General features: G+C 38.3%; 2 protein-coding genes across 4 annotated transcripts in view; both read right to left on the minus strand.

The window, feature by feature from the left end:
• Positions 1-18519, minus strand: part of EBNA1BP2 (EBNA1 binding protein 2) — a 498012-nt gene that overhangs the window by 273555 nt on the left and 205938 nt on the right. The gene's annotated exons all lie outside the window — the stretch shown is intronic.
• ST6GALNAC3 (ST6 N-acetylgalactosaminide alpha-2,6-sialyltransferase 3) overlaps positions 1-18519 on the minus strand; it is a 253727-nt gene that overhangs the window by 61223 nt on the left and 173985 nt on the right. For all 3 annotated transcript variants that reach the window (XM_062617248.1, XM_062617247.1, XM_062617246.1), the window contains one exon: positions 14624-15033. In XM_062617248.1, the coding sequence (XP_062473232.1) occupies positions 14624-14982 (359 nt within the window). In that variant the 5' untranslated portion in view covers positions 14983-15033. The remainder of the gene's footprint in view (positions 1-14623; positions 15034-18519) is intronic.

Here is an 18519-nt window from a genome sequence, read left to right on the forward strand (position 1 = left end):
TCCCTCCAGGAGTTGGGGGAGGGCAAGAAGGCGGGGGGGGGAAGTGAGTGAATGAGTTGTCTGGTTTGGTTTAAACCACGACAATATGAAATGTGGTATATTATGTTTCTACTGTAAATTCAAGTACAGCAAATTTCTTCAGAGACTGCAAATTATCTGGCCAATGTGAAATGATGCATAGATATCAGGTTTACAATGGAATAGCACAGGTTCTCTTCAGGATATATACAGAAAAGAATAAGCCACAGCTAACCTTAATTTCTTGGGCTTTTTTGATGTGTATCTCTCACGAATGTGGGATGTGGCACTGACTGGAAACCCTGAGCTACCAAGATGCAACACTGCTGGCTGCAGCCCAGATCCCAGACCTTCAGACCCAGTAAGACAACAACAGAAGAAGCAAAGTGTTACAGAGGTAGTGAGGAAGAAAGACCAAACACCCATGTCTGCACTAGCCACCCCCAAAACACTGAACAGGTGTCCTGCTAGCAGAATCACAGAAGAGGTGAATCCTTTGTAGAGTGTGTGGCTGGGGGCACTCAGAGAGAGACCCAGAGGTGGTTTTCCCCAGTCCTCAACACACTCTGCTACATACTTAGGGGGATCAAAGGTATTTATAGTGTTGCATCCAAGGGAAATGTGAGACATGGCATTCCAAAGTGAATGAAAACATCAATAAAAACACTTCCACTAGGATAGCAGAAGGTCTGGAGAACTGGGCAGGCCTTGCTGAAAAAAATGGCCAGGGAAAAAAGTCTTCAGAAAGCTGTTTTCCAGTAAAACTGACCAGGATGCTAGACAGCATTTCTTCAAAAATATTTCTGTGGTTTTGCCCAGACTTTTCCACCTGAGGAACGACTTCAGAAATGGAGAAGCAGGGCTTGCTGAGATCCATATGTTGTGGTGAGAAGAGATGTAACTCCGAGCTTTTTCCACAAGATTGGGCAGGGTAATCTGTCCTCAAAGGGCATATTTACCGGAAATCATCAAAGATGAATTTGTGGTTTCCACTTTCCTGATTGGGGCGGATGGTACTGTATGATTGCTATTCCACGTCCCCAGATTTCCTGCTGTTTTCAGTGTTTTGCACTTTAAACTGTTTCACAACTGACTTTGGTCTTTTTTTAATTTATTTATTAAAAAAAAACCACTTCCATCCATTTAAGTAGTTGATGCTTTCACAGCCCTTTGACGTTGTAAAGCGCTGCAAATTTAGAAACTGTTCTTAATAATCATTTGGACAAATGGATCCAGAAAATTGCATATTGATGGAAGGAGTTTATGTTCTTTGCAGTCAAATATTTCCTCGCTTGTTTCATGCAAAATTGCTTGGCCAAACAGATTTTCCCAAGGCTCTCACAATAATGAATGTAACTTTCTTTTGTTTCTGGCTCTTCTCCGAACCCATCAGGAAAGGGTAAAGCATAATGACATAGGTCTGCTGTCTCCTGTAAACCTCTGGGACTGTTTTCTCTAATGTGATTGTTTGAAAATCAGCAGTTTTCTGCCAGGAAATAAAATAAGCCATTTTCCTTCCAAGTAACACTGAAAAAATCTGAATGCCACAGAGCCTACTCACTCATGCAACATTAATTTTTAAAAGAATCAATTTTGTAATCTTTCAATTATGGTTTATTATAGTGATAATAATCACTGAGAAATCAGGGTTTTTTTTCCACTGCTAGTGCTGGTGGCTGTCATCAAACCACTTTCAGCAATGCTGAAAACACCTGGACTAATAAACTAAGCATTATTTATTTATACTTCGATTTTACTTATTTAGAAATGTATTAAACATCAATTCCCTTAGCAGTTGGTGATGTTACAAAAACTAAAAGCAAATAAATCATATCTGTACTGCATAAGGACCTAAAAGTTACTGCCAGTCTGACTGCCTTTCACTGTCAGAACTGACAAGTACTTACAATGCCCAAACAAACCACATGGACCTTGCTCATTGCTAGTGCTACGGAACACATGAAGTGAGTCTCCATGTGAACACCTCTTGTGCTGGAAGCTCACAGAAAGAAAGGCTGTCCTGTCTCCAGTCAGGCAGTCACATACCAGATCCCTTTTCTTTTCACGCTGGAGTCACACTGTACTGGGTGGTTGGTACATTTGAGCACCAACATGAAACATTTATGATAGATAGTACATATACATACATATAAATCGCCATGTAACAGCTCCAAGCCTTTACCAAGGCTTGCATATACAGAGCTACACACTTGTGTAACAGGGAACACAAATTGTTCATACAGCAGATCATGCCAGAGCTTAGCATTTAACAGCATGAGCACAATGGGTTTATATTATGTTCATATTTTACAATAAAAATTGCATAGAAAAGTCACGTGGTTTCTGATCAAAGTCTGAGCTCCCTGCTGCTTTAATTCCTGTAACCAACAATCATCAATAAATAATCATGCACAGCTTCTGCATCCCACTGTGATATTTTGTTTTTGTTTTAAGTACAGGATGTACTGAGTTGGGATCTGCAATTCCAGATCAGACTCTCAGGTGTTCTGCTCCAGGATTCACGTGGAAGAGCAAGGGCAAGGGCATAAAAAGCAGAGCTGATCTTCATCAGATACCTTGCAAGTCTGTGAGCTGTTTTAAAAGAGATTGTGCTGAAAACAGGAGGTGTGTTTGAGGCAGTATATTTCACAGTAAAAGGACAAAAGGTTGAAAGAAGAAAGCTATATAGATGACATAGTTACAAACAATGAAGCAGGAAATCAAAGAGGAAAAAATGTGGATAATATCAGTAAAGTAATGACAGAGAAGGAAAAAACATATCTGAAGGAAAGCAAGAAATGTGCCAAATGAAAAAAAGCATCCCATTAAAGAGAAACATGAACAAGAAAGAATTTGCAACTGAACTACAGTGACAGCGCAACAGCCGGCGATTGGAAGGATCTGAGATGATTCTTCCAAAAGCACAGAAGTTGGAAATGCTTCAGGACTTACTTGGGGTCAGGCCTCACAGACAACGTGCACCTTAGTATGTACTGAGCTCTCCTGTCAGCCAAACAAAGACTCAGACAGTAACCATGCTCTAAACACCACTATATAGCCATGTACACTGTGGCTCACAAATTCACCCCACCGTTCGGCTCACTGGAACAGAAAATTAAACCCTACCTTTGCAAAAACACCTACAAGCAGACAGTCCTGTAGCTGGATGCACCAAATAACTCAGCTGGCCTCCAGCCTTACCCTCTTCTGCAGCAGCCTGGAGGTGCCTCAGCCACCTCAGCTATGGGCGAGAGCAAGAGGAAACGTGGTAGAAAGGTGGAAGTCCCCAGTCCCCTTCCCTTGGCAGGAAAGGTTTCTCTGCCCCCTTGGAGAGGCCAGGCTGCCACGGACTTCTGGCAGTGGTGAGGTTGCCAGCTCTATCTGTGGCTTACCCTCTTCTGTCACCATCTTTACCTCCCAGTCAGTTCTAGAGCACTCCCTGGGTGTGTAGGGAATAGGATACTGCACAGCAGAGGAATGGCAGAAGGCCAAGTCACTCATTCATTCATTGAATAAAGAAATCAAGCCATTTGTTTCTGAAATGTAGGCAATTAACATAAACTAATTAAATCATAGAATCATAGAATAATTAGGGTTGGAAAGGACCTTAAGATCATCTAGTTCCAACCCCCAGATATCACACTGCTAGACCAAAGACTTTCTCTATTGATGTCATTTAGTACATTACCTAGAAAAATCCATGAAATTGTATTTTTAATGCCTAGTTTATAACTGCTTAATTCATATCTCTTAATTCTGTTTTGGAGTAAAATATATTAGATGATACAGTTCCCACTTCCACGAGTGTGGCATTTAAAGGTAACATTCAACCATGCAATTATGTTTAGAAAATATGCACAGTATTGAAAACATGAGGACAATCTTGTATCTTTGAAAATCAGTGTAGTCTGATCTGGATATACAAATATCAAAATGCTGGTTAATGATCTTGTCATTAAGATAATTTGGGAGCCCTATCCATGCATTCCTGAACTAAGCGATTTTAACTTTGAGCTAAATATCCCAATACACAAAATGAGAGACCCTATCCATGTCAAAGCACTGGTTTTCTATTTGTTCTTGCATGCTCCACCTCTGGATACAGTAGAAAAGGAACTTGCTCGTACGCCTGAAATACAATTCAGTTGTAGACAACTAAACCAAAATTGACAGAGAAGATAGATAGTACATACATTTAACATTTCTCATTCACCTAGAGAGTGATGGTGCTCTATTGACTGACTCAGTGTCAAACTACCTTCATTTTTTTAACACATCAAACCTGAAGAACCTAAAATTATCTTTACAGTTTTGTTCAGTGCAGCCATGTTGCAAGATTTGACTATCTCTAATAATTTAATTTAAAGAATGTTCTTTATGAAGACTATAAACACACCTTGATAATAAAAAAAAAAAATCCCCAAACTTGTAACAATAAAATGAAATAGTATTAAAATAGTCACATTCTGAAGTCCATGGTGAATAGACACAAACTTAACTGAAGCATGGAAATCTACAATTCTGTGCAAATTGTTCTCTTAGAGGAAGTGCAATAATATTGTAAAATGTAATTAGATATAATCTTCCCTGTTTTCATTACCTATGAACATTATGTAAAGATAAACTAAAGCATAATGAGTCTTTTCATTACCACATAATTGTTATTTTAATGGTTACATTACAAGTAATATAATACTATACATACTTCCACCTCTCATATTAGTGGGCAATTATTTTGAAACTTTCTATTATAATTTACCCTCAGAGACCAATATATTAATGCCACCATTTGAGTAGAATAATGACCATGGTTTTGAAATCAATATGATAGCCTCAGGGAAAAATGCAAAGTAATAATCAGGAAAATGTTTATATTATATGCCAGTCCTTGTCCTGGTACACAGACAGAAGTTTAAGGAAAACATGTGGAGCTGCTGCTGCTACACTGAAATTGATTGAAAACATATGAAACCAGTGGCTATTATTTCAAAACCAAGGAAAACTTTTAAATTATCCACAATTAGAAGCTTGGACATGAGACTGGAATAAGTCTTCCCTGAATATATCATCCCCGAGTACCATTCTAAACCATACCTAGAAATATTGCCTGAAATACTCAATTTCCCACTGATAAACAATGAACTGGCTTTACTTACTTACCCATTCACCACCTTTCTCTAATAACCAAGTAAAACCATGTAGCTTGGCAAGAAGCCACTAGTGCTTAGACAGGTCTAAGCAATGCATAAAGCTTGAGATTATCCTGAAAATATCTCGTATAAAGTTAAATGAAGTTTCATATCCACAAGGCACTCCATGAGCAAGACCCAAAATACCTCTAGGAGTGAGAAGGCTCTGGGATGCCACTGCAGCAGGGAGTCCCCAGCAGGATCTGTACAGTGGAGCTGAAATCCGACTGCTGAACACTGTGTTTTCTTGAAAGAGGAGGTAAAGGAAATTTAAGACCATGAAAAAAGCCTGGAGGAGTTAAGGACCGCTGCTTTCTTCCACACCAAAAACGAAACATATTTCAACAGTGTCATCACTAATACAAAATCAGAGTGGCACAGAATGAAACAGCAAAAAACCACAACCACTAAGATCCAGCAAAGACACAATTCTCCCTTGATAAAAGAAAAAGCTACATGTGAAAAATGCTAGTCACATTTCTTAACGGACTAGAGGAAGGTGTGAAAAGAAAGTGAAGACGGATGGACACAGGGTAGGGAAACAAATAATACTTGAAAAAATTAAACTAAAATTCTTCTTTCAGAGGAATACTGCTTTGCAAATATTCTTCGGATTATTTTCTTTCCCATACGTTTTGATTGATTTTAAAATGTCAAGAGACTGCTGCTAATTTAATGTGGAAGGAAGTGCTGGAACATTACCGTGTTTGGTTGAAAACAGGTTATACAGAAACTGGTTCCATTTTGCAGTTCCAGACCATTCCAAACCAAAATTAGCACTAAGAGACTGAAATGCCTGCATAAAACGTATGTAAGTACACAACATTCAAAAAGCCCTATGATTTCTGCACAGAGATGGCTCCTGCTTTCCCCCAGTGTCATTTTCCAGGGAAGTCAAGCTGTAAAAAGAGGATAAATATTCCTTGCCTCACAAAGGCATTTTGAGGCTTAAGTGTTATCTGCAGTGTTTTAGGAAATGTTCTTATGGAAAATGTTTGGGATGCTCTTCAGGGACAGGAGCACTAGCATCTCTAATGAAGGTACTTCAAGGAAAACTCCAAAACAACATATGGAGAGCAAACTGAACACAGAGCACATACTTCTGACATTTATCTTTGTTTTTATTGTTCAAAGCATGCTGTTTGTTTCTTAGGATTTCATCTGTTATCACTTTCTTTCCTTTTTCTGTGTCCTATTCTGCACTAGTGACATCACCTGCAGCAATTTTTGAAGTTTTGCAGCAAATCCCATGCTTTGAAAGTTTGAATGAGTCATGTAGAGAATGTTATTAGACAGGGAGTTCACACCTCCTTTCTGTAACTAGTATGGCTGTAACAGACAGGATATGCTTGCTGGGATGGCTGACTTTTAAAAATAAAAACAAAGAGAAAGAACTCTCCAAAGACCAGGATGGGATGGTAACAGCAAACTTGCAAAGGACAAATATCGGCATTTAGAAACCTTTCCTTCTATAGCAGTTGCATGTTTACTGAATGCTAACGTACTGGGTAGCATTGGTCAGGTTCTGAGATGAGAGCTGTCTCTGGTATGTGATCCCAACTGTACTGAATGCTACTACAAACAAGACTTGCTTACAAAATACTGAAAATAGAATGCCTGAATCCTTGAACACCTGTGTAAAAAACTATTCTCCTTTATACCCAAACTAAGCTACATGCCGATCAATATCCAAGACATCAGACAAATTATTTGAGGACATTCCTCAAGACTCAAAATAAATGCCCACAGCTCTAGATATGTTTTTCCAGACTCTTATAGCTTCTAAAACCTCCTGAAGGTGTGAATGCCAGAGAAAAATTGCACATGCTGCTCCTGTGTATGTTACTCTTTAGATGCATATCTGCCTCACAGTTAAAAGCTCAGAGAATTTGAGTACCACAGGAACTGCATAGGATGCAGTCAGTGATTGTTTTCTAAGCACAGGCTGTAGCATATCCCAGTAGCACATCAAGTTTTCTGAGAAGTGTGGCTATGAATCCTAGTTATAAATCCATGTGCACACATATATATATATATGTACATTTTCACTGTTCTGAAATTGCAGCCTGAATTCTTTATATGGGACACATGATAACAGACACATAATAAAACAAAGTAGAAGATCTGTTTTGGTTTTATGTAGGTAAAAATACATATTGAAGATGTACATAAGCAAGTGCTCAGTTAACACTGGGTTTTAAATCAGTTTAATGAGACACAAAATTTCACCATTTTCCGCCATTTTTCTTCCCACCTATGTGTAGGAGGTCTTACACGGCCTTGATTTCTTACCAATTAAATTTTTAGTGCAGTATTTGTTTACTAATCTTTCTAAATTTTAAGGTAAAATACTCTGACATCAGTTCAAGCTAAATTATTTCTACTTTCAAACAGTTTTTCTTTTGCTGTGTTGCCTACTTGTTCAAAGCTTTGAGAAAACAATCTTTAGAAAAGATCAGTGAGATATTTGAAATCAGTTCTCAAACACCTTTTCTTATAAAAGTCTTTCCTACTAAGTTTTACTAGCTAGTGGGTGGACAGATGTGCAGAAAATGTTCTCTCTCTGAAGCAACAAATCACTGTAGTGTTTTATTCCCTATCTCCTAAAGCTGCTGTCCTCACTTGAGAAGCAACTCTGTAACACAAAATCTCCCAGTGCATCTCATGCAGCTTGATTGCAGCCTGTTGCCTTGTGCTCAACACTGTAAATACAGTTCAGTGCACTTTAGGGAGCTTCCATTAGAAAACCCACAGTTACCAGTAACCAACAGGTATCATACAAAAGCAATAGCACCATTGCACTTATTTTCTAATTCACTTAATATACCTTAGGAAAGCATTGCTGTATGACAACTGATGAGAAGTAGAGACTTCAATTGTAATGGCTCTGTTTTTTAAAGATAGCTATTTCACCTGGCAGCAAGGCTGAGTTACAGAAATAGATTAATATCTTGATTTTTTTTTAAAGTTAATTCTGTTCCTTTAGAATTTTAAGCTCATTTAGGAAAATCAAGGTCTACTTTAAGCCCTGTGATCTGAAAAATCAAAAACCTTGAAGTACAGAATATGATCCAGTTAAGCTTCTATGAACACCAAAGGCTTAAGTCAGAATCTATTCCTCTGCTAATTTTTCCCTACAAGATTTCTGCCTTTGCAACTATAAAATATCTTCCCTACCAGCAGCAAAACTGGAACCACTGTGATCCACAGTGCTGCCAGGATGGCTAGCATCTGAATCACTGATTTACATAATCCTTTCAAAAGGTGTATGTTCACAGGAAGCGAGAAATGTTGAAGCAGAATCTCATCTACATGTGAAATCCCAGCGTTGCTCATGAGGGGTATCAGCAATACTCTCATGACCATAAAAGCTGCAGAATATCTGGAGGACTGGAGGGAAAAGGTGTGCACATAATTAGGACAGTACCAAACACTGTATAAAGACTCAACACACAGTTTGTCAGGAGCAGAAAATGGATTCAGTGGCACTTAAAGAAGATGTGATAAAATAAATGCAATAGATACTGGATTAATTCAAGGAAGATGTGAAAATTCACAAAGGTAAAGTAAATCCTGATTATGTATTTCTTGACTTAAATCATTAGGTAAAAAGAAATAACTTCATGGCTAAAGTCAGCAACCACCAGAGGATCAATAGGTCTCTGAGCCCACAGCAATCTATATGCAGCCACAGTTTTATCACAAAATATTAGCTAATATTGATATTTTTAATAAAGTTTCACTTCACTAAGTAATTAGTGTAATATAGTAGGAGCTGTGTTTTTTAACAAAAGTGCTGCCGCTTTGCACAGCATTTAGTGCATGCTAATAAAAAACGGACTTCTTCTATTGAGTTCCATCTGCCTAATAGAGAAAAATGTTCATCTTAATTAGGAAAATCTTCATAAAGAGATATAAATGCAGTTACTAATGGGCTGCAGGGAATAAATCTAGGACACTGAGGAACAACTGGTGTTTTACCAGGAAATGGAAGAGTGAATATAAACCCCAAAACAGTTGTTAGCCGTCTGGTGATTGACCACAAACAGCAATAGATGTTGAGGGTTTAAGTGTTTTATAATGAAAAATCTATTTATTTCATTAAGGTTTCACGCTTTAGACCCTCGTTTTTTCAGGTAATAAAGCAGTCTTGGCCAACAATGAAACTATTTAAACCCTCTATGAATTAAGACAGACAAATCCATTAGCATTTTTTGAAGGAATTACTTTATAAAAAGAAAGAATGGAAGTGCCAAGCAATGGTTCAAGAAAGATCCACCACCAAGCACCTGAAAAATTGTCACTATATGAAACACGTATTTTGGCGTTTGCTATGATGCTCACAGGCAGTTGAGAAATTTTTGATGCCTATATTGGTCCAGAAGCAAACATTACATCATCATGATAAAAGCTAGATCAAAATGTAAACTACAATTCGTTTTTGACCTTAACAGTGTTTCGACGTCTTTAACAAGGCATTATAGATCATTCTGAATCAGTTTTTCCATTGTCTTCTTCCAAAAGTTCTGTAATTTAAAGATGCCGATTTTCCCTCAACTCTGCTCATGTTCCTTTCAAAATGAAATAAACTTTCACTCATCTTCCAGAGTTTAAATACTTATTATATACTTCTTTTTTTTTAAAAAAAATAAAAGCATGTTGATACAAAGCACTGATGAGAAATACTGTCCAAGTCCCAAAATCTGAGGCAGATTCAGTGTCAGTGTTCACTGCTTCCCAGTGAAAAGCTGCTTTCTGCAAATATTACCTAACACTAGCTAAGATTTTATATTTTCTCTGAATTGCCTTGATAAGGAAACTAATATGTATATGTAAGGAAGTGCAAAAGTGAAGATAGCATTACTATATCATTCAAGTTAACAATCAGAAATATGGCATAAAACTGACATGCCGACCACTGACAGCTTTACTACCGCAATTCACAGAGAATATCACCAAATAGTAGAAGTTGCAGCTACTTGAGCCTCAGGGAATGTAATTTCATTTATTCATTTCAATGACTTACTAAAGCTTCATGTAGATTAGTCAGACACATCAAAAATCACATATTAGCTGAGGTGAAGCTGTGATGACTGCAGTTGTCTAACAGTGTCAATCTGAACTTTAGATGAATATAATTTGATAGCTCTAAATGACAGAGATATAATATAGATCTTGTGTAGCACCGACATAATGTATAATTAGTGAGCAGAACTAAGTAAAATAGCAGGTTGAGCACACCCCCAAGTTTTGAATGCAGAAGTCAGTGATCAGAACTATCCATCTTTCTGCCTTGAATGATAACACAGCTTTCTAATAACCCAGCACATAGCACCATCTGACATGAACAGAGGAAACCAAGAACTTATGGGAGCAGAGCACAAAAGCAATTTAGTTTCTTTGGGATGATCCAAGGTATTAACAAAAATTCTTCAAAACCAGCCTTTGACGGTAAATATGGCTCAGTGAGCCTGTCTTGTAGACATACGCTTGCATGGCTAAAAATCTTGATAAAATGTGGTTGAATTGAATTGTTTGGGTATAGGATGTGTATTGTTAGAGTTAAGACAGCCTGTGTAGAAAGTCAATTGTCTACCAAACTGGCTGCTTTGCAGAACATTATCTCATGTCTCTAAATGGGAATTCTAGGAGCTGAGAATACATCTCCTCGGAAAGCTCAGCAGGCTCTTTTTGGTAGTTAATCCATGCTTTGAGCAGTATCAGCACGTGTTACTGGCTGTTTGCTGGGGCTCACCGTCCTCTGTGTGCAGTGGGACAGGAGTATCTGATCACACCACCAGCTCCAAGAAGGAATATGGAGTTGTGTCAGAGGCACTGCTGGAACATCTAGTGCTGAGTGGATAGCCTGAGATATTTGTAGTATAAACACAACTGGAGTCTGCACTCTGGATGGCATTAGGCTCTTTTACTGATATTAGCACAGATTTATTTTATCACTGCTCTTTATCATTTTGAAAGAGACTTTTAATGCAGACTGTTTTCTAAATGATCCTTAAAAGACACTCCTTTCTTCCTCATCACCTTCACCTAAGGCAATAACATCCAGTAGCATTGATCTATTTGCTGCTAGTTTTCATTAATTTTACCCTCCCTAAGGGTGGTGCAGCTTTGGTGCCAGCTAATTAAAAACTATTTAGGGCTGTTCAGTGCATTTTATCAGAGCAGAATTAGCTCTGCTGCTTTAATGAAGACTACAGTTTTTCCTGATATTACCAATTAAATGTTGTTGTATCATATTGCATTTCTAATGCATGCAAAGATATACATGGTTTCAGAGCCACTTATCTGGATTGGGGTACATACAAAGATGCCACATTTAGTAATTACCTAATGTTTCCTCAAATCCTTTCACTTGACTCAATACATATACCAAAACATTACTGAAGTACAGGAAGATGCTGCCAGGTTTATGCTCCCTCTAGGGAAATACCAAGTAAAATGCATTAATGAAAAATTGTGAATGCCTGGTAATGACTATTATTCATGTATAACAATTATTCAAAGAGGATGAGCATTCACCACCTTGAACTCAAATGCTTCGTTAATGAAGACTCTCAGAAAGAGCATATGTCCCCCAGATACATAACACCGCATGCAAGGTTCATTCTCAAATGTGAATAGACCACGTCACATTGTACTGCTGTAGAATTAAAAAATGCTAGAATTAAACAACTGCAAAATAAACAAACTTGTTTTTTGGAAGCTATTTAAAGGCAATTCTTGCTTCTTTCATGAGCCAATGATAAATCATCTGTCAATATGCAAGCTGTGCTTTTTGAACCTGCACTCAGTGAACTCAGGGATGAAGCTCCTACATCAGTGATGCAGGACCAGAGCTTTTCTGAAGTAGAGAATTGACTGTGGCACATACCTGTTAGCTGCTTAACATCCTTAAAACTTGAGTACTGCTAGGATGGAAATACTCAGAAATCCCACTAATTACCAAAAAGGATGGTACATCACAAAGTACAAATAGAAAGATCATTAAAGGCTTGACAGACTGGAAGTCTGTTGCAATTTTACTATACATTAGTAGCATACATTGTACATAAGGACAGTTTTCTAAGATTAAACTAAAATAGATGTGGTTACGATCCACTCAGTATGTTTTAAAATGAATTGAACTTGGTTTCCTTCCAGAATTTTTGCTGGAAACATGTTGAAACAGACCCCTGTTCAATCTAATATTGCAAGCAAAAGTTGATGCTTCTCTGAGGAACTGCAGGAATATTTGGCTGAGGAATCTGAGTCTGTCTGAGCATCATAATAGTCTGGCACAGCACGTGAAACTATTTTCATCACCCACAAATCTCTCGTGCTCTCTCTTTACTGCCTCCACAAATGCCACATACCTATCACAGCTCCATGATTCTCCCTAGAAACAGCAGGTGGGTCTTGTGAATTGAAGATGTTACAGAAAATGAAAGTTTCCAAACTGAGGTCCCCTGATTAGTAGGGAACTGCAGGATGTTTTCTTGTGATAGAGAGGGTGTTGGCTGGTGACATAAATTCTTTCCCTTGTTTCTGGCTGACAGGTGCACTAAATGATGTTAAAAACATCACTTAATATTTGACATCAAAAAGTAGGACTAAAAATGAGACTTGCAGTAGATATGAAGTTATTATCTGATTGCCACTGTGAGAAATGATAGGGTTTTTTTTCACAGTGTTAAAGGGAGGTATGTGCAAATGTAATGTGATGTGGGTCATGAGGCAGGAAATTTGCTGTTGTTCTCAATGTGAAACATAGTTGTAATGGATAAAGGAGAAAGAACTTTGGCCACTTTGACAATAGGCTGCTTGAGAACTGTGCTCATAAGCACTGGGAGAACAGAAGTACAATCTGCCTTTGACATGAAAAGAAGCATTTGTATTGTGTTAATTGCATAATAACAAAACCTTGAGATGTGTTAATTTGTTGAACAGGAATGGATTAGTCTGAAGATGAAGATGCTTTAACATTGGATTGTGAGATCTTTGGTAGGATATACTAAGGCCTGACCTCACAATAAGGATTTAAATAAAGTATTGTAAAGTCACTGTGACCTGACTGACTGTTAACATGGAAGAGTCATAAATATAAGCAAATTTATGTTTAGCAATTCTATAATGTACCCATGATCACATTTAGCTTGATTAATATGTAAAGCAGGTGACCTGGATTATTAGAGAGCATTTTCTGAAGAATGGATCTTATGTATTTTTTCTATTAGCCTCCGCTCATCAGCTTGTTCAGTGAAACTAAAGAAGCCACGATAACCTTGGCATATTTATGACACACAGTTGCTCACTCCAACTCCAGAATCACAGCAACAACATATACACATGGTGAACCACCTCCAGGCTAAGTTCTTACCTATGTTTCAATAGTTTTAGAAATGGAAAAATCAATTCTAACCAGGTTCTGACAGTTCAATAACAAAGTGAATCTAAGAAGAGAGAATAAAATCTTCTACTTCCAAAGCTAAGTCAAAAGTTTGGACCCAGTTAAACTGCTGGTGAATATAGAAATATAGAAATACAGAAATATCTGTCGTTTTAGTTTGGTCAGAATAGCCACAGTCTTTCAGAACAGCAAATTCATGATATGTTATTTCCAAAATTATTACTAAGGCACAGCAGTAATCTAGAAACTCCTTCCTACTTAAGCTCCAGTGAATCTGTGGCAGGTGCTCTTCCACGCCAAAACACAGAGGATCAGAATTTTTGCAGCTTGGTTATAAAATCCTGCAATTTGTGGACTTAATTCCACAAATCCAATTTCTGCTTTGAACATAGCAGCCAAAACAGTGGTCCTCACACTTTCTTCTCCTTACAGCCCCCACTCATGCAGCATAAACACACATTCTCAGGCATGGAAAATAGAATTTCAGTATAATTCTGGTAAAAACCTAAATCTACTACAGTATCGCTGATAATCCATTTTCACCAAGAAACAGAAATGATGCCTAACCCTGAGGTTTGTGTTTGAAGGAAAGCTACAGTGAATCTCAACAGAGAATAAAATACAATATCCAGAGTTATTATCCTGAGGTTGTGCATTTGGAAATGTTGTTTGTGTAGGATTATCCTCTTCAAATAAAATGTCAATCTAATCAATAGTAAATTGAGCTGAAAACAACACACAGCTTTGAAAATGTTTCAGGAAGACATCCAGTATTTTTGGGACTCAAGCCAACAGAAATGGAAAGAACAGAAGGTAGCGTAGGTGGGGTAAATGGGGCCTAGCTGCTGCCTCATCAAGTGCTTATAACAGTCAAAACCGTATAACAATCCATTAAAAACATATCTGGTGTTTCATTTACTAGGTGGCATCCAGCACAGACTTCTCTCACATACCTTTTGTCAAACATTATAATTGTTCTTTAGGATACTAATTGGTCGTTAGGACTTACCGGTCTTTTCCTGTCTCCTTCTTAAATACTGCATCACAGTAACTCATGCGCTTTTCTGTTGTCACATAGATTTTGGCAGTTGGGTAGCTGTCAACGGTTTTCTTCAGCATGTTGTACACAATGCCATTTCCATCCTTCCTCATGTTTCGGAAAGGTCCCCAGATCACGTAAACAGTGTTGTTGGTTTCTTTGAAAAAGTACTCGGGATTCTTGAGAAGGAGAGGCACGCTTGTGTGAGAGACCACTCTTACAGTTGTCCTCTTCCCAACATCCTCCTCATAGCCCTTTGTGGGAGCATTGTTCATCCTCCAAATGCAGGAGGACTTGTCTATCTCGGCTCCCAACTTCTGGCCAGCCATCTGTCCCGAGTTGGAAACAACGGCGCAGAAGTCACAGTCAAGTCGTAGAGGCTGGAGGAAAGAAAACAAAAATATACGGCAAGTCTTTCACTGTACAACAGGAAGACTGAGAGGAAAAACAGATTGATAGCAATGTTTCTCTTTAAGAATGCTAACAATCCCCATGTGATAGAGCTGGTAGAAACTCCTACAATTACAGAGTTCTGAATGCAATCCTTTATAGTGAAATAGGTGGTTTAAATCTTTTCCTTTGTTCTCCATCTTGCAAAGCCAACTAGAAAAATTATCTTTTTTTTTTCTTTAAATCTTACTCTTCCCACTAGTAAACAACAAAAGCAAGAAGCAGAAGAAAACAATATTTAGATCAGTGCATTCTTCTCTTTTAACATGCTGTTGTCAGCAATAGTAGAGAAAAAGTAATGCTGGAAATTTAACTACACACTGACGGTATTGAGGCATCTGAATGAATAGTTCCCAAATCCGTGGTAGAAGTCAACCATGAGATGTAACTCTAGCAGTATGAAAATCCTGCAGTTGGAAAGGAGATGTGGACAGAAGAATATATTATTCTCTCCAGACAACGGTTATGACCTATGAAAAATGAGAGGCAGATGGAATGGTGACACATAAACTAGGAACTTAATGCTGGGCAAACTGAAGGCAGACTTTCCTGACCATGTTCTAGGATACTATTTCTCCAGTAAGACCTGAAAACAGAAAGAGTTGTCTAACAGAGTTATAGGGATCTACCGAATGTTCCATTTGTCAGAGTATAAAGTTCTTTTGTACCAAAGGACTAAAAGGAAATGCCCTGTCCTTAAGTTCAATTGTATGAAAAGCTTGGTTAGAGATCTAAATCAAAGGAAAACTAGATCTATTAAAAAGGCCCTAAATAACCAACTCCCCTCTCTTCCCTCCCCCCCCCCCAAACCTACAGAAGACAGTCCAGTCCACAGGTCATCTACAATTCTTTGTATGGTCACTAACTTGATCTTTTGTCCAAGGGACTTCAGTTTAACGTTTGTTAGGAATGATTCTCTCCATGTCCTTTGGATATTTAACCTGACAGGGTGCTAGGTGCTTTTCTGATTAGACCTGTGGTTACTTCCCTTCAAAATCCCACTGCATGTAGCAGATGAATATCCTGGCTACATTTGACCACTATAACCTTAGGACATAATGGCTGACAAAACATCAAATTTCGTTGATAATTGTACACAATGCAAGGATAAGAGATAAACATCTGAAGAGAGCCAAATTATAACAGCCAGAAGATTTCATCTTTGGATGGCAAATATTGTACTGAGCTAAGGTGCATTCTCAAAGACTTCTGAATAAATCTCACCATTGCAAAGGTTTGATTTCTCTACTGTGATTGGTTTGATTTCTCTATGAAACTATGAACATGAAAATGTTCTTTCCTCATTTCATCAGAAGTTAAAGATGCCTGACTGCATGCAAAAGCATTGGCAATGTCTCCTTTACAGAGAACCATGTATTTTTTTTTATAGCTGTTGTAGTTTAGAAAGCTGTCCTGCATAGCTCTCTGACAGCAAGGATGAAATCCCAGGAGATGCAGCTGAACACAACAGTCTTTCTGTTTACTGCTTAGTTACAGAAATCCTCTCTAAGATACATTATGAGGACATGGCTGTGTGACCTAAGCAAACCCATAAGCATAACTCACATCCTAACATGAAGTGAATGGTTAAAGTCCCAGTAGATTAATTTATGCCTTCCAGGGTGAACTTTCAAGCTAACAAATGTTGAATATGAAACTGCTAGATAGGAAAAGCCAATTTGTTCAAGAATCCAGTCCCATTTAAATTTGTCTCAACATAGGTGTTGTTTTGGGTTTTGGGGTTGGTTGTGTGGTTTTGGTTTTGTTCTTGTTTTGTTTGCTTGTTTGTTTGTTTTTCTCTCCCCACAATATTCCTTCTTCATTAAAATGGGGCTCATCTCTTAAATTTGGAATTGTTTGATTTTCTGACCCTAGTTAGAAATGCATTGCACATTTTCTATTCACAGAGTGTAACTGTTCTGCTTGAATAAACTGAGTACACTCACTCTTGCAATTGTGTCCCCTGGTTTTCTAACTCTTTTGTTGTGATTCATTTATCTTGTTTCAATTTATAAAGCACTTTCATAATATTGAATGCCTGCATTAGGTCAACATATAATCTGCTCTTCTTCAATAGAAGCAGAAGCTTAACCCCTCCCAGCCCTATCTCAAAATAGCTTTTACAATGTAGAGAAATTGCACATGTCCTAATACTCTTATTTCCCAACAGAGATGCCAGAGAGATTTAGAAGACTGACTGACACCCATGACAGACATTCCACTGGTGCCAGAATCATCCACTGACTTCAGTATCCTTTTTGCATCATATCTTCCTCAACATATCAGAAAACACACATCAACATTCATTCACTGAACCCCCATATGGAGACAAGCTGGCAGCTTATGGTGTTTGTAAGTGTTTATAAGTGTCACAGAGAAAAGGGGCAGTTTCAGTAATCCACATACAACAGCTTTCTCATTTTCCTCACTTAACATGACATTCCTGTTTGTTACTACACCATACCTCAGAAATGGCTGTCCATCACGTTAAGATTCAAAAGCTGCTCAAATGTAGCTCTCCTGCCAGATGGCTCCCACAGGAGCTATTCAGGCACAGGGATTTGGATTCCCAAAGGGCTGGAATTGGGAAGCACCTGTTTAGTTGTGGCTATTGCTTCTGCTGCTGAACTAAGACACAGCTGACAGCTCCCTATGACTCTTGAGGAGTTGGAGTGATGTGCTGTTGTCTCACCTCACTCTATACTTTTGGGTCCTACATCCCATATGCAGATTTTTGGTTGTCAGGTTGCCCATGATAGCCCTAACTTGCATGAGAAACTGCTGCTTTTCCATTTAACTTGCTGCACTGTTTGTATTAAGGATGGACAGAAAGCAGAGAGACAATTCTTAAGAACAGAAACTGTAATACAGGGAGATGAAAGCTGGAGAATTAGAGAAAATGCGCCTTCTTGCTGATCTGTTTTGTAATTAACAGTAACTGTTTACAGATGTCCACACCACAAACACCAGGATAGCGACTGATGTGACACTAACACATCATGAGCCTTATCAAAGAAGCCAAAAGCACATCTGCCAGGCAGCCCAGGCTGCCCTCCCATCTGTAGAGATGGTCCAGCAACAATGGGATTGATACAGATTGGCAAGACCATACAGAAAAACCTGTGCTGTTACAAATTTATGATCTCTGGACCGAGATGGGGAGGAAAAAGGGAGAGGGGAGTTAGCAAGCGGCTGCGTGGTTCTGAGTTACCGGCTGGACTTAAACCACAACACCTTCACAAGATCTTAATTCACTTGCACTGTAGATATATGAGCTAAAGAAAAAAATGTAAAGAACCCTTCACCTCGTCTCCTTTTTCATGTATTTAGACATGTATTTCACCTCTACACACCACCAGGGCTAAGCTGTTATTGCTTCTAGAAAATTACTCATTTTGTCTCTGGCCAGAAGGGTG

The sequence above is a fragment of the Pezoporus occidentalis genome, unplaced genomic scaffold, assembly GCF_034315485.1.
Source record: "Pezoporus occidentalis ecotype Australia unplaced genomic scaffold, CSIRO_AGI_Poc_V1 ctg194, whole genome shotgun sequence".
Taxonomy (NCBI): Eukaryota; Metazoa; Chordata; class Aves; order Psittaciformes; family Psittacidae; genus Pezoporus; species Pezoporus occidentalis.